General features: G+C 36.4%; 1 protein-coding gene across 1 annotated transcript; it reads right to left on the reverse strand.

Annotated features, from left to right (window-relative positions):
* Positions 1-4,782: 4,782 nt before the first annotated feature.
* On the reverse strand, positions 4,783-11,367 carry LOC130714951 (metal transporter Nramp3-like). Its single transcript, XM_057564937.1, has 5 exons — positions 11,189-11,367; positions 7,909-8,100; positions 6,905-7,041; positions 6,132-6,784; positions 4,783-5,331 (listed from the first exon to the last, which is right to left on the reverse strand). Exons 1-5 carry the CDS (start codon positions 11,350-11,352, stop codon positions 5,110-5,112), a joined length of 1,368 nt encoding a protein of 455 aa, XP_057420920.1. The 5' UTR covers positions 11,353-11,367; the 3' UTR covers positions 4,783-5,109.
* Between the last annotated feature and the right edge of the window lie 4,474 nt (positions 11,368-15,841).

Below are 15,841 nucleotides of genomic sequence, written 5' to 3' on the forward strand. Positions count from 1 at the left end.
TTAATTTTATTATGCTTAATTAGGTAGCGTTTGACCCAGCTTTTTTAAAGCTTAAAAGTTACTTATAGGTCAAAGTGAAAAATAAGAGCTTTAAAAATTAAGCTTAAGCTGGTTGGAAATTTTCATATTTTTATATCTTAAATGTTACTTTTAAGGTAAAAAGCGTTTGGTAAATAATCTCTGTTTTGTCACATATGCTGATCTAAACATTTTATCAAATGGTTGGTATGCAAGCTAACACTCATCTTTATTAACATGATAATTTTCTTCACAAAATTAACATGTTGAATTTTTTTCCAGAAAAAAAAGGTGAAGAAAAGGTATGTGATTGTGACCAACTGACCATTGCCCGTATAGTTCACCACCAACCCCAACCCACTCAGCCATTTTCCTCTCATTCTATTGTTGTATAAATGGTTACAAATAACTTTTAGAAAGAATGGCAGTAGACTCGCAAAATAACGGCGTTCATAATCCAAGTGTCTGGGACTCACAAAAGAATGGCAGCAGACTCACAATGAAAACAACCAAGTGTCCCCTTCACTGATCGCAGGTTAAGGGAAGGGGAAAACCAAAACTATGGTGTGATAGAGAGAAATATGGCAGTGAATGATTGTACGGCGGTGAAGGAGATATGCAGAAAACGACCACGATGAGAGAACAGGCGACCACCACCGACAGTGAGACCTGGAGGAACGATGCTTTCATGGAATATATCAAAGTAAAAATAAGTTACTCCCTCTGTTCCTAAATAACTGACACTATTTCTAACTGAATTTTGTTCCTAATTATCTGTCACTTTACAAAGTTCAAGAGAGTATTAATTATACTTTATCAATTGTACCCTTCATTTATTGGTGGTAGGTAACTTGAAAAGTTAGAATTAATAAGAAAGATAAAGGTTATAATAGGAAGTTACATAGTAATTTTAATAAAACAAGAACATTAATTGTTATTTCTTAATACTTGTGCAACAACCTTAAAGTGTCAGTTATATAGGAACGGAGGGAGTACTTTTAAGTAAAAAGTAACTCTTGGCTAACTTATTCTAATAAGTAACTTCTCCCTATTTTACACTATAAAAAATAAGCTCTTAAAATTTTAGTGCTTTTCTAAAATTTTGTTTGGCCTAGCTTTAATTTAAAAGTAACTTAAAAGTAAAAAATAAGCAGGGCCAAACACTAAAACTGAAAAAAAATATGAAATATTTTCTGACTTTTTTTTTTTGGTTATAAAAAGAAAGTAAAGAATAAAGAACTAAACTAGAACATTCCGGCAAAGAAGAGGCAAATATTGGAATTATATATAAGTAAACTATTAATTTTTTTCATTGATATTTATCAATTGTTTTTTAAAGGAAATATGAATTCAATTAATAAAAAAAAATCGGTTTTCAAGTCAATACATCATGGTGAACCAACTTTAAAAGAGAGGAACGTCTTCAATCCAAAAAGAATTACAATAAGAGAAAGTCTTTGTGGCTAAATGATTAGCAACACAGTGGCCACCCCTACCAACAAAAAAAAAGAGACAAGAGAAAAGCCATGACAATCTCAAAAAATAGAATAGAGATACGATCTACCCGTCGCAGGTTTACACCAAAGATTAAAAAGCTGTAAGCAATCCGTTTCAAAGCACACCTACCTAAAATCTAAGTTAGTAGCCGAAGACATGACCCACCTGAAGCACAAAACCTCTGCAATCACCGGCGATAAAACATCAAAAGGGGAAGCTTACGTCACTGCTAATACCTCCCCATTGCGATCACAAGCAATCAAACCAAACCCATCAACCTTCAGCTCATTAACGGAGGCATCAAAGTTCAGTTCACAATCCCAACAAGTGGTCTAGACAACAAAGATGGAAGGATAGCTTCCCTCTAAAATTATTTTTTACTTTAAAGGGGTAGAATTCATTTTGAAATGATAGATAATGAATCAAAACAATTGTATTAAACATTTATGACCTGCGCGAGAAGTGTCATCCTGCTGGGGAAGCGCCTTGGATTGACGTACGACTGTCCAGACGTCATTGCCCATGGCACGATCGCAGCTCAGATCTTGGCTAGAAGACATCTTTAGCTCTTGCAGAGGGAGGCTCAAGTTTGTTTTGATGGTTATTTTTGGTAGTTGTTGGGTAGGTTTCGCGGGCTTTATCGGGCTTTCCTAGGCTTTGTGAGAGGCTTTGGGAGCTTTTTGTCTATGGACTTTTTTTAAGGATTCTTTTGGTTGGTTATGGTGTTTTTTCCCCCTTTGAAAAGAGTGTATATCGTTGTCTATTTCCTCATGTTTATATCAATATTATTTTGCTTTCGAAAAAAATTAAACATCAATTTTGAACTCTACATTTGGAAACTCACTACCACAATCACTTTTCATAGAAGATATGTGAAATCCTTTTTCGTTTTGCACCTTCTTACAGAATACTGAAAAGTTCTCAAAATAGTGATCCTTGTGGGATGGAGCCCATGTAAATCTAGGAATAACCCATTGTTTGGCTTATAAAAAAAAATCTACAATTACCAAACCATAATATATTCGTCCAAGATATGTAGTTATTATAGAACCAAATAAGTCAAAGTGGAGATGATGGTCTAGAAGTGGAAACAATATCCTTAGATTGAAAAGAACATTTAACTTGTTTCCTTTTCTAACACGCTTCACACAATGCATTTAACCTGCTTAGGTAGGCCTCTTGCCAAATCCTTTTTACTTAGCTTAGCAATGTGAGCAACTGTTCGTAGAATTTCTCTTAGGGAATATGGTTAAACTTCTTATGCAAAATGTGTTGTTCATTCTTAACAGAGATGAAACAAGAAACACTTTGACTTGCAAGATCTTTAAGATTGATTTTATGAAGACTTTGCACCCCTTGGCTAAAAATAGTACTTTGTCATTAAGATATTTAACTATGCATGAATTTTTGTTAAAGGTAACATTATACTCATTATCACACAATTCACTTATGTTTCATAGGAAATGTTTTAAACCATTAACATATGCCGCATTATCAATCGGAGCTGGAGATATATGGGTTGGGTAGGAGGAGGTCCAGAGATCGAATTCTGGTGAGCGTAATTTATCTTTCCGATGTATAAAATAAAATCAAAGGAAGAGTGTTGACCAATTTCGGATGAAATAAGAGATACTACAAGTTGATATAACCGTATTATGTCAAAATTTCTATATTCAAGTGCAATAAAATTGGATCCCATCCCTAACAGAATTGAAATTAACAACCTACAGAGATCATTCATAATACACGCTTCAACCTTAAGAAATACATTGCATCAAGGAATGCCTTAACATAGCCAAAGAGTTTGATTACAACTGCCGCAGAAAGAAAAAAGAGGTGTGTTTCCAAAGCATTAGAGACAAGAAAATTTGAGGACCAACCCTTTCGTGCCCCCCTCGACACTCCAGTCCATAGTCGCCCACACCTTAACTCACCCCACATCGATTGTATAAGGCACCAGATCGCCAAAGGGGACGTGAACCCCGCTCGTCAGAGGTGCCAGATCGTCCCAGGAAACGCAGACTCACCCGTCTGAAGCGCCAACTCGCCTAGAAGAGCGTCGGGACCAACCTTTTCCAACAGGACCGGCGGAAAGCGGGTCCCCGGCGGCGCCGGCTAAGCCGATAACTCCACTGATCCGGGAACGCCGCCGGAGGACCTGATGAGAGTCTCACCGCCCTTACCTCGGAACAGACACCCACCCTTAAGCTCACGCCCCACTCAAACAGTGGACCAGAGCTGGGGGGCTACTGTTCTGGGAATTCTCGAGTACGGACGACCAAGGAGGACACGAGGACGGGTGTCCGCTCTTAAGCTCACGATCCACTCAAACAGTGGACCAGAGCTGGGGGACTACTGTTCTGGGAATCCCCGAGTACGGACGATCAGGACGATAACCGGGACGGATACCGCATGTGGACGATCACATCGAAGGACGACCAAACGTATTCTCGCACCCCTCCCGGAGCTGGCGACCAGGCTCGCCCTATAGTGCAGAACCACAGTTGGCCCCCACTGCATAGGGGTTGACCTAGGCCAACCACCCTACGAAACTAGGGTGGTTGGGTGCACATCCCAAGGTACCCTGGACCGTTAGATCACTGCTTTGCGACAGGAGAGGCAGAGAATCCAACGACCCAGGGCGAACCAAGTACGAGCCATGCATGACGTTGCATGGCTCCAACCCTAGCCTCTCGACGTGTATATAAGGAGGGATTCCCCCTCCTTACAAAGGTAACTCATTCTCTTCACTTCACCACTCCCATTCTTGGTACCTTTACTTACTTTAGCATTGGAGTCCCTTGCCCCTCCCGGGAACGTCGAGCTCGAAGGCTCACCACCTCCCCTGCTTCTCTCGGCTACCCCTCACACACCGGGTAGCTTGGTCCTCCCGATCACTTAGCTTAGCAATGTGAGCAACTGTTTGTAGAATTTCTCTTAGGGAATATGGTTAAACTTCTTATGCAAAATGTGTTGTTCTTTCTTAACAGAGATGAAACAAGAAACACTTTGACTTGCAAGATCTTTAAGATTGATTTTATGAAGACTTTGCATCCCTTGGCTAAAAATAGTACTTTGTCATTAAGATATTTAGCTATGCATGAATTCTTGTTAAAGGTAACATTATACTCATTATCACACAACAATCCACTTATGCTTCATAGGAAATGTTTTAAACCCTTAACATATACCACATTATCAATCAAAGGAAGAGTGTTGACCAATTTCGGATGAAATCAGAGATACTACATTGTTGATATAGCCGTATTATGTCAAAATTTCTATATTCAAGTGCAATAAAATTGGATCCCATCGCTAACAGAATTGAAATTAACAACCTACAGAGATCATTCATACATTGCATCAAGGAATTTCTTAACATAGCCAAAGAGTTTGATTACAACTGCCGCAGAAAGAAAAAAGAGGTGTGTTTCCAAAGCATTAGAGACAAGAAAATTTGCAAATAATACAGTTCTAAAATCTACTGACTAATTATACAATTTACAGGTAAACAATAAGGATTAGGGGTAAAAGAAGTCATGACGTCCTTGATCAGAACGGCACTTCCAAGGCATTTGTTTTAAGATTAATTACTCAACTTTCTGAGTGAGCAATTGTCTTTGATTGTGTGAATTTTTGCCAAGGTGAACAGGTAATGGCTCGCCACAGAAGATATATTATGAACATAACATATGCAGCGGTCAGTGCACCCAGTATAGCGCCAACTAATGCTCCATTCACTTCAGAGGAGAAGAATTCCAGCAAGAAATAGCCATTAATCACTATCACCAGAGCAGCCACAAGCCAAGAAATAGTCTACATCCACATCAGAAGCCACTCAATCTTTTATTAATCAATGAAAACAAATTATAAACAAGATATGAGAAAAGAAGAGATGATTGTGTATAAATCAAATGTATCCAAGCCTCCAAGGTGCACAAGACTAATGAGTTAACAAAATTTAACCCCAAGGCAAAGTATAAAACTAAAAGTCAAAACCCAATGAGCAAGATCAATGGAGAAACAAGCAGCATCAATCCACCAAAATAAATATTAATTCGGAAGAGAACAAAAAGAAAACAAAAAACAAAGTAGGATGCTTTGAAACAAATGTCTTATACTACATAAGTCAATCTAGTTCCCCAAAGCTAGAGTTATATCATCAAAGATGTCAGGTACTCAAAAATCTTCTACCTTCCCAGCTGAGGACAACACTGACAAGACAATGTCTTTTTACATACATCACGGTCAATATAAATAATGCATCTGTTTCTCCAGATTGCTGTGGACAAATAATACAATTGGGGATAATGTTTCATAAATCACCTAGAAATATTGCATTTTAAACTTTGATTTTAAAAAATATCCAAAATAGCAGCACATGCAGACTAGAGACCCCAGTAAAATGCAGGAAAGAAAACTACATTGGGTAACTTCAGAATTATATCCTTCCTAAGTGAATTAAGGTCTGGTTTGATAGATGAATAATATAGACATAAACATATAGAAATTTCTTACAAAAGGAATTAAGTTGGCAACTTGGCATCACAAAGTCCTTCATTAAACATGTCATAAGAGATTAGTGTGACTAAAATGCAGATTAAAGAACAACATACCTTGAGGACAGTGCCAATTTTAAAAGTACCCATTATCTCCTCCTTTGAAACTAGACAGAGCAATGGAATAAGTGCAAATGGGATTTGGACTGACTGAAGAACATTAAGCCACCCACTCAGAACATCCAGTGATTGCTCTGAGGAATCAAATATAAGAGCAACAATCATGGTTGGTATTATTGCACAACTTCGAGTGATTAACGCCCTCATCCATTTTTTGATCCTTAAATTTAGAAATCCTCCCATGATAAATTGTCCAGCATAAGTACCAGTAATAGTGCTACTTTGTCCGGCTGCCAATAAACCAATACCCCATATGTATAATATTGGAAATACTCCACTACCATAGGCCTCCTGAAGATATTGTCCTGCATTTGCAAGACCAATGCTATTTGCTATTTCAGAACCATAAAACCCCTTGGCAAACACAGATGTTACAAATATGTTAATGACAAAGGAGACGAGAAGCGCAATGGTGGACTCAATAGAGTAATAGTTAAGAGCTTCTTGAACTCGTCCTTTGTTGGTGTGGTCAATCTTCCTTGATTGGACAAGAGCAGAGTGCAAGAATAGATTGTAAGGCATTATAAGACAACCCACAACTCCAACAGCTTGTTGTATAGTTCTAGAGCTGAGTTTTGGAACCAAAATGCCTACAAAGAAAAATAATTATCAGACTTAAAGCAAGAGGGACTAAATAAACAACAATTTACTCATAGCATACTGTGATTTTAAATTTACATATGTCCAAATCAATGTAATAAACACCTTACCAAGAAGAAGATCCTTGCCACAAGGCTTTGTTTCACCAAACATCCACGCGAACGACAGTGCCATTATCCCAATAAGAACAGCGAAAAAAGCTTCGAATCTCCTCACACCATAGTTCTCAAGAAAGAGAAAAATAAAACTGTAACAAGGAAACAAAATATTAGCACACCAACGTTTAATTTGGGATTACCAGACATTAGTTTCAAGAAACAATAATACTTGTTTTAGTAGCTTCCAAAATGTTGCTGGAGGAAAGACTCAATATGTGTTTGGTTGAGTGGTATACACAAATACAAACTAACTTACTTCAATCCAAAAGTTTCATATCATAGCTTTTTTGCTCGAATCAATTAAACCACACACACTATCAAAATAACAGAGAGTTCCCCTGTGGCCACAAGATAACCCATCAAAACCTTTGAGAGCTTAATCAAATGAGGAATTATTAATAGATTTTGTAGAACTAGTGCCTTTGATTTTCCATGAAAATACATATCGCAAAACATTATCGAAGAAATAAGATTTTGACATGTAAATGGATCGACCTTGACGGAAATCACACATCTCAGCTAATCAACAAAGAAGTAAAGATTATGACATGTTCACTCAAATGTGGGTCGGTGTTGAGTTCAATGAAAATTCATAGATACATGTCAGGAAAACAGACAGTAAGCACTTATACATAAGCTAGTTTCAGTAATTAATAAAAATAAGTTGAAAATATGTGATCGATAAACATACGACATAAGCTCCTATTCATAATAATAAAAACCGTCTGTAAAAGGAAACTGGATCAGAGAGAGAATGAAAGAGAAGAGAAATAATGAAGAGACCGGATGTGTGATGTGATAGGAAAATAGAAAAAAGATAGAAAATAAGAAATGAGATGCAAAAGAAAGTTAAATACCTAAACATAATAAAACCATAGTAGATACTAGATACTCCAAGGGGACCCTACCTTTATCCAATAAATGAAAGTTCAAGAAAACTGAATCAAATTACTCACCAATCAAGAGCAGTAATGACAACCCCAGCCCAAAGGGGCATGACCCCGTTACTAAGAACCCGAATGGCAATAGCACTGCCAATAACCTCTTGAATATCAGAACCAATGAGATTAACCTCCGCCATGGCCCACAGCACCATCCTAGCCCACGTGGGATACTCCTCCCTGCACAGCTCCGCCATGTTAGAAATCCTTAGTTAGAACCACACAACACCACAAAACCTTAGGCTTAAGGCAATGGGTGTGTGTGTTCTTTATTATATATGCACTTGTGCACTTGCTAATCTTGGCAATGTGGGACTTCTTTGAGTTACCACTTCATTATCTCTATTACTCCCCCTCAATTGGGACTCCATTTTTTTTTTTTTTGTTGTCTGTGCCTTGCACTCCAGCGGGAACATCAGTGGTCGTCGGACTTGTGCTCCTTCGTCTGAGTCTGCCTTTCGACTTTCTTTGTCTGGGCTAGTACTCTAGTGGGAGCATCGGAGTTCCTTGGACTTGTGCTCCTTCGTCTGAGTCTGAGGCCTTGGCTTGCGCAAATGGGACTGCCATTTTTGCTTTTTTTTTTCTCGGATTTTTACTTTTTTTTTTCGTTTTTTTTTTTTTTTTTGGGAAGCGGAAGTCATGGCTTGGATCAGACCAGCTCTGATACCATGTTAGAAATCCTTAGTTAGAACCACACAACACCACAAAACCTTAGGCTTAAGGCAATGGGTGTGTGTGTTCTTTATTATATATGCACTTGTGCACTTGCTAATCTTGGCAATGTGGGACTTCTTTGAGTTACTAATCATCCTGATTTTAAAAGCCTCAAAATATTTGGTTCAGCTTGTTTTCCATTTCTCAGGCCTTATAATTCCAACAAATTGTCTTTGCACTCAAAAGAGTGTGTGTTCTTGGGTTATTCTTCCAGTCATAAGGGTTACAAATGTCTTGATCAATCTGGTAGAATATATGTTTCCAAGGATGTTCTGTTTCATGAACATAGATTCCCCTATACTACTCTCTTTCCTTCTGAACCTTTTTCACCACCAACCTCTTCAGCAGAGTATTTTCCTCTTTCTACTGTTCCTATCATATCTAGGAGCATGCCTCAGCCCTCTCCAGCTCCAATCTCTACTGAATTGGCTAATCCTGGGCCACTTTCTCCACAATCCGAAGCATCAGACCTGCAGTCACAACCTTCTCCAATTCCTACTGGTTCTGGTTTAGTTTCAACATCTCAGCCAGCTGAGCATGCATCCTCAGAATCAGCACATCAAGAAATGGCTACATCCTTAGGGGTACATGCTGCAAGTTCAGCTTCTACTGTTGCAGTACCTGTGAATGCTCATCCTATGCAAACTAGATCTAAATCAGGCATTATCAAACCAAGACTTAATCCTACTCTATTGTTGACACACATGGAACCAACCACTGTTAAACAAGCTATGAGGGATGACAAATGGTTACAAGCTATGAAGGAAGAGTATAATGCTCTTATGAGCAATGGTACTTGGTCTCTTGTCCCTCTCCCTTCCAACCGAAAAGCAGTGGGATGCAAGTGGATTTATAGAGTCAAGGAGAATCCTGATGGCTCCATCAACAAATACAAAGCCAGATTGGTAGCTAAGGGCTATAATCAAGTTCAAGGCTTTGACTACTCTGAGACCTTTTCTCCAGTAGTCAAACCAATCACAGTGAGACTCATCTTGTCCCTTGCTATTTCCAGAGGATGGCCATTACAGCAAATAGATGTTAATAATGCTTTTCTAAATGGTGTCTTGGAGGAGGAAGTGTATATGACTCAACCTCCTGGGTTTGAGCATAAGGACAAGACATTGGTGTGCAAGTTGCACAAGGCTCTCTATGGCCTCAAACAAGCCCCAAGGGCTTGGTTTCATCGGCTTAAAGAAGTGTTGCTTCAGTTTGGGTTCAAAGCTAGTAAATGTGATCCCTCACTTTTCACCTACAACTCTCCTCTTGGCTGCATCTATATGTTGATATATGTTGATGATATAATTCTTACTGGTGATTCTATGGTCCTTATTCAGCAGCTCACTGTCAAGCTTCATTCTATTTTTGCTCTAAAGCAACTAGGACAGCTTGATTATTTTTTGGGTGTTCAAGTCACACACCTGGCCAATGGCAGTCTTCTTCTCAATCAAACAAAATACATCAATGATCTTCTAACAAAGGTGAATATGGCAGATGCTGCACCTATCTCTACACCTATGCAGTTTGGGGCAAAGCTTACCAAGCATGGAGGGACTAGCTTGCATGATCCCACTGAATATAGAAGTGTAGTTGGGGCTCTTCAATATGCAACAATAACTAGACCTGAAATATCTTATGCAGTGAACAAGGTCTGTCAATTTTTGTCTGATCCTCATGAGGAGCATTGGAAGGCAGTAAAGCGAATTTTGAGGTATCTCAAAGGTACTATCACTCATGGAGTGCTCTTGCAGCCTTGTTCAATGACACAGCCTCTTCCTTTGTTGGCTTTTTGTGATGCTGACTGGGGATCAGATCCAGATGATAGAAGGTCTACATCTGGGTCTTGTGTCTTTTTGGGGCCAAATCTTATTTCTTGGACTGCAAAGAAGCAAACACTAGTGGCCAGGTCTAGCACAGAGGCTGAGTATAGAAGCCTTGCTAACACAACAGCAGAATTACTATGGGTGGAATCACTTCTCACAGAGTTGAAGATTGCTTTTACTGTTCCTACTGTCTTATGTGATAATATGAGTACTGTTTTGTTAACTCATAATCCAATTTTACACACAAGGACAAAGCACATGGAAATGGATCTATTTTTTGTCAGGGAAAAAGTGCAAGCCAAGAGCCTAGTTGTTCAGCATGTGCCCTCAGAACATCAAAGAGCTGACATCTTCACAAAGGCCCTATCTCCAACCAGATTTCTACTTATGAGAGACAAACTGAATGTAGTTGACAAACATCTTATGTTGTCACCTACTTCAGTTTGAGGGGGTGTATTAGAGTGAATAGGAAGGTTAGGGATATGAAAATATCGCCTATGTGTACTTGTGTTTGTGCCAGCTGGAATGTCAGCTGGACACACTAGTCTTTTCTGTTATTCTGTTATGTTAGCTGTCAATTCTGTTATGCCAGCTGTCAATTCAGTTAGGAGTAGTTATAGCAGTTAGGTTGTTAGCTTAACTTGCTGAACAAGCTTCTACAATCCTATATAAGGATTCATCTTCTCTGTATCAGTTTAACCAATTCATAATAGAAGTTTTCAGATGCATTTCTATTTCTCTCTTTCTGTTTTCTCTAACACGCCAAGTGCTTCCCGGTGGCGACGCCGAGCCGCGCCGACAAGAGCTGAATTAGCAGCCCCATGCCAGTGGCCCACATCAAAAGCCACAGCAGCGAGTACCCTGCAATGGCACCCGCTTGAAGGTCACCCTCCAGGTTCCCCGGGTCCAGAAACGCTATACACATCAGAAACCCTGGCCTTGTGAACCGCCATAGCTTCTTCCATGAGAACGGCGGAACCTGCTGGCTGTCAAAGTTCCCTTCCTCGTCGATTCCAACCACCACTATCTTCTCAGAGGAATCATATGCAGTCTCTTCTTCTTCTTCTTCAATGCATGTGTCAGCTAACAGTGGCAGCTCCTGCTCTTGTGGGTTCCCAGATATCGTCATGTGCAATGATTGGTGTTTTATATGAGTTAGTGGTTCTGGGATTGTTTATTAAAAGAATGATATCTTCACAATCATTGGCCATTGCATATTTGCATGGCTCCAACCCAATTCCACTTGCACTTCACATCAACATTGTCTTATTCTTAACTTAGTCACCACTCACCACCCACCAAAGCTGAGTTGGACGAGACAGGGTGAAGCCAAAAAGAGAAGAAACAAACGATGAACATTGCTTTAAACTGTGAATTTATTATTTTTAGTATATTAATTTTTTATTATATAATTTTTTTTGATACATATTATATAATTTTTTGAAACTATACATATTATATAATTTAAATTAGAGTATTTTTTTTAGAGTAAAGATATTGTGAGGTCTACTCCCTTAACGAGATTGTCCTTAATATTATCTCTTTTATCTAAATGGTGAGTGTCTTTCACACATTATTTATGGGGTGTGATTTCTCCTGAATTAAATTAATTATTTAAATTAAAAATATTTTTTTGTGTAACCTTTATTTTGAAGTTGAAATTTAGAACTTTTTACTATTTTCATTTAATTATAATTATTATTTTTAATATAAATTTCAATTCCTTTATAATCATTTTAATTTGTTATAATACACTTAATATCAAAATTAAATATTTAAATTATTACACTTAATTGTTTTAAAAATTATTTTTATTTTTACTTTTTAATTAATTTTTTATCACCATCAATTATCAAGTGAACAAGAATGTCTTAAATTAATTACCAAAAAAAAAAAAACCACATGTGCAACACAAATGGGTACTTCCCATATTATCTCACTTTCTTTAAAAAAATTGTCCTAAAATATAAAGTCACTTTAGAATAAATATATATACTCAACATTAAAAGAAATTTCATGTTTCCTAAAATTTTGCCTTATTTCCTAGGCCGCTATCACTGGGGAATGAAGAAGGTAAGGCACGTGACTTGTTAATTATATTTATTGGAGAGCCATCAGATTTAATTGAGATCAATAGTAAATAATTAGTGTAAGTATTTTAGACTCATACTAGTGTAAACGGAGTCCTCCTCATATTAAAATTGAAAGAGAATTTTAAATGAGTGTAATTGAAGAAACTTTATTTTAAAAAACTACAAGTTTATTACTACTAACTACATTTAACTATTTTTAGTTAAAAAAAAAACTAAATTTAACTATTTTTCTTAATCCTAGAGAATTATGTAAAAGTTACTTATAACATGGAACAAAGATACAATGTTAATAACTGATTAAGCATAGTGGTAACTTGCTAAATAACTAAGTTCCATAAAACTCAAACTCATATAGTGTAAACATAATACTATCTTAATTCGAGAACGTTTGTTATTCAAGATTTTATCACAAAGAGTAAGGCGACAATAATTAATACTACAATTTGATTAAAATAGTTTTACTGAAAATCTTGGTAGTACCATGCGCAAGCCATGAGCCATCAAATCTAGTTTATAGTAACAAGAATAATAAATATTACCTGGAATTGAGAAAAATGTACTAGAAAGAAAAAAGTTATAATTAGTTAAGTTAATATAAAAGGGTTACTAAAGGAATATGACCTAATGGAAGAATTCTAGGCCTATAATACTTGAGACTAGAGCATGGGTACTCCACAAAGTGGCTCGATTCATTGTGAAAAACGTCTTTTTAGGAAGGAAGTTTACCCATGTTGCATTAATTTTCGAGAAGTTCATTTTCCACTATTTTATTTATCAAAAAGTATAAAAAAAATGTTCAAAAATCCATTAAAGGTGAGTATAAATAGAAAAATGAAAAAAATACTTTTAAAAATAACAAATATTTTAGGAAAAAAGATTAAGACTATGTTTGGCACGTTTAGCTGATAAGCTAGCTGAAAGCTGAAAAACTAGCTGATAGTTGAAAAACTAGCTCATAGCTGAAAGTTGACAAGCTAGCTAAAAGCTGATAGCTGAAAGCTATGTAATTGTAACAAAAGTGTTTGGTTGAACAAGCTGAAATTGTAAAATGACATAAAATGACATACTTGTATAATTATTTTTATATTTAACATTACTTTATTTTCACATTAATACCTATATGATATTAATATTAAAATTATTATAACTTTAAATATTTTAATTTGACTCAATTTATTTATCATCTTAAAAATAGGTTTTCCGAAGGAACAAACAAAATCATCTTAAAAATATAATATTAATTTTTACTTATTTTATTTTAACATTAATACCTACATATATGGTGGAATTTTAATAAAATTATAAGGATAAAAATGACAATAAATTCAATAAGTTATAAGCTTTAAGCTATAAGCTACCTCAGATAACTTATAGCTTAAAGCTTTAAGCTACTGAAATAAGCTCCTTCACCAAACACTTTTATATAGCTTTTAAGCTAGTCAAATAAGCTTTAAGCTAGTCAAATAAGCTATAAGTTAGCTGAAATGACATGTCAAACATAGCCTAAGACTATTGGCAACAAATTTTGTGAAATGAATGGAGGTAATAATAACTACAATACTAGTTTCAAGAGGCATCAATCATGTGGAATTTATTCCTTATCCGTAGATGTATATGTGCATGTCATGTCCAAGGATAGCGACGAAGAAGGAAGGTTTGGAGAAGGCAGGTACGCTGCCAATTGTTCGTGGGCCACGAGAATTGGTGTCATTGACGTGGATGCTTCGTGGTTACACGGCTCACTGGGGCTTCTCATTCTCATGTTGCTTTCGTCAATGGTTAACATAGTTCTGTCAATCTCATGAAGAATCATTTTTTTCCTCTCTACAACCTTATCTTTTTGTTGACTTCTAGGAGCTGCAAAATTATGTGATGTCATGCTTTTCACAGTAGGATTTGAACTTTGCGTTTTCAAACTCACCACCATAATTACTTTTGGTAGAAGATATGTGAAAATCTTTTTTCATTTTGCACCTTCTTACAAAACATTGAATAGTTCTCATAAGAGTGAACCTTGTGGGAAAGAAAGAGAACTCATGTAAATCTAGAATAGTCATCTACAATGACTAAACCATAATATTTTCCTCAAAGACCTGCAGTTATTGTAGGACCAAAAAAGGCAAGCTGTAGAAGGTCTAATAATCTAGAAGTGGAAGCAATGTCCTTAGAATGAAAAGAGTGTTTAACTTTGTTTCGCTTTCTAACATGCTTCACACAATGCATTTGATTTCGCTTAGCCAAGCCTTACCTAATCATTTTCACTTATCTTATCAATGTGCTTAGAGCTAATATGGTCAAATTTCTTAAGCGAAATTCATTGTGTATCCATAACAGAGATGAAGCAAGAAACACCTTGACTTGCAAGATCATCAAGATTGATTTTATAAAGATTTTTTGCACCTCTTACTTGAAAACAATACTGTCATTGAGATATTTGACTATGCATTAATTCTTGTTAAACGTAAATTTATACCCACTATCACACAATTATGCTTAAAATGTTATGTTTTAAACATTAATGGAAGGAAGGCTTCTACCAAGTTTTGAGGAAATCATAGAGGCTACAATCTACATTGTTGGCATAATACCGTATTATGCCAAAATTTAATTTCTATAATCAAGTGCAATAAAATTGGATCCCTTCCCTACATCATTTACCATTCTAATTACATTTATTGAAATTAACAACCTACATAGATCATTCATAATACACGCTTCAACCTTACGAAATTATTTCATAAAGAAATACCTAACACCTTAAACTTTTGGCCAAAGAGTTTGATCAGAACAGCCGCCCTAAAGAAAAACATATAACCAAACACAATAACCCGCAACTCGTTCATAGAGGCATCAAAGTTCAATTTTACAATCTCAACAAGAGGTGAAGCTGGCAGGAGAACTTCCCTCTATAATTACTTTAAAATGGGAGAATTCATTTTTAAACGATAAATTAAATAATAAAAAAAACAGATGTATAAAACATCAATTTTGAATTCTGCATTTTTAAACTCGCCACCATAATCAATTCTCATAGAAGATATGTTAAAGCCTTTTCTATTTTGCACCTTCTTAGAGAATATTGAAAAGTTCTAAAAAAGAGAGTGATCTTTGTGGGATGGAAAGAGGGCCAATGTAAATCTAGAATAGTCATCTAGAGTGACCAAACCATAACATAAATGAAGCAGAAAACACTGTGTGACTTGCAAGATCTTCAAGATCGATTTGATGAAGATTTTTGCATCTCTTGGCTTAAAACAATACTTTGTCATTAACATCTTTAACTATGCATGAATTCTGGTAACAGGTAAAATTATACCTGTT

The sequence above is a fragment of the Lotus japonicus genome, chromosome 4 (assembly GCF_012489685.1).
Source record: "Lotus japonicus ecotype B-129 chromosome 4, LjGifu_v1.2".
NCBI classification, from domain to species: domain Eukaryota; kingdom Viridiplantae; phylum Streptophyta; class Magnoliopsida; order Fabales; family Fabaceae; genus Lotus; species Lotus japonicus.

What these genes read in the sequence shown, in the direction of transcription:
- LOC130714951 (XM_057564937.1), bottom strand. Translation starts at nt 11,352, where the DNA reads ATGTGTATAGCGTTTCTGGACCCGGGGAACCTGGAGGGTGACCTTCAA. An exon ending in GCCACCGGGAAGCACTTGGC is followed by an intron (nt 8,101 to 11,188) that starts GTGTTAGAGAAA and finishes GTTCTAACTAAG; the next exon opens with GATTTCTAACATGGCGGAGC. An exon ending in GTCATTACTGCTCTTGATTG is followed by an intron (nt 7,042 to 7,908) that starts GTGAGTAATTTG and finishes TCCTTGTTACAG; the next exon opens with TTTTATTTTTCTCTTTCTTG.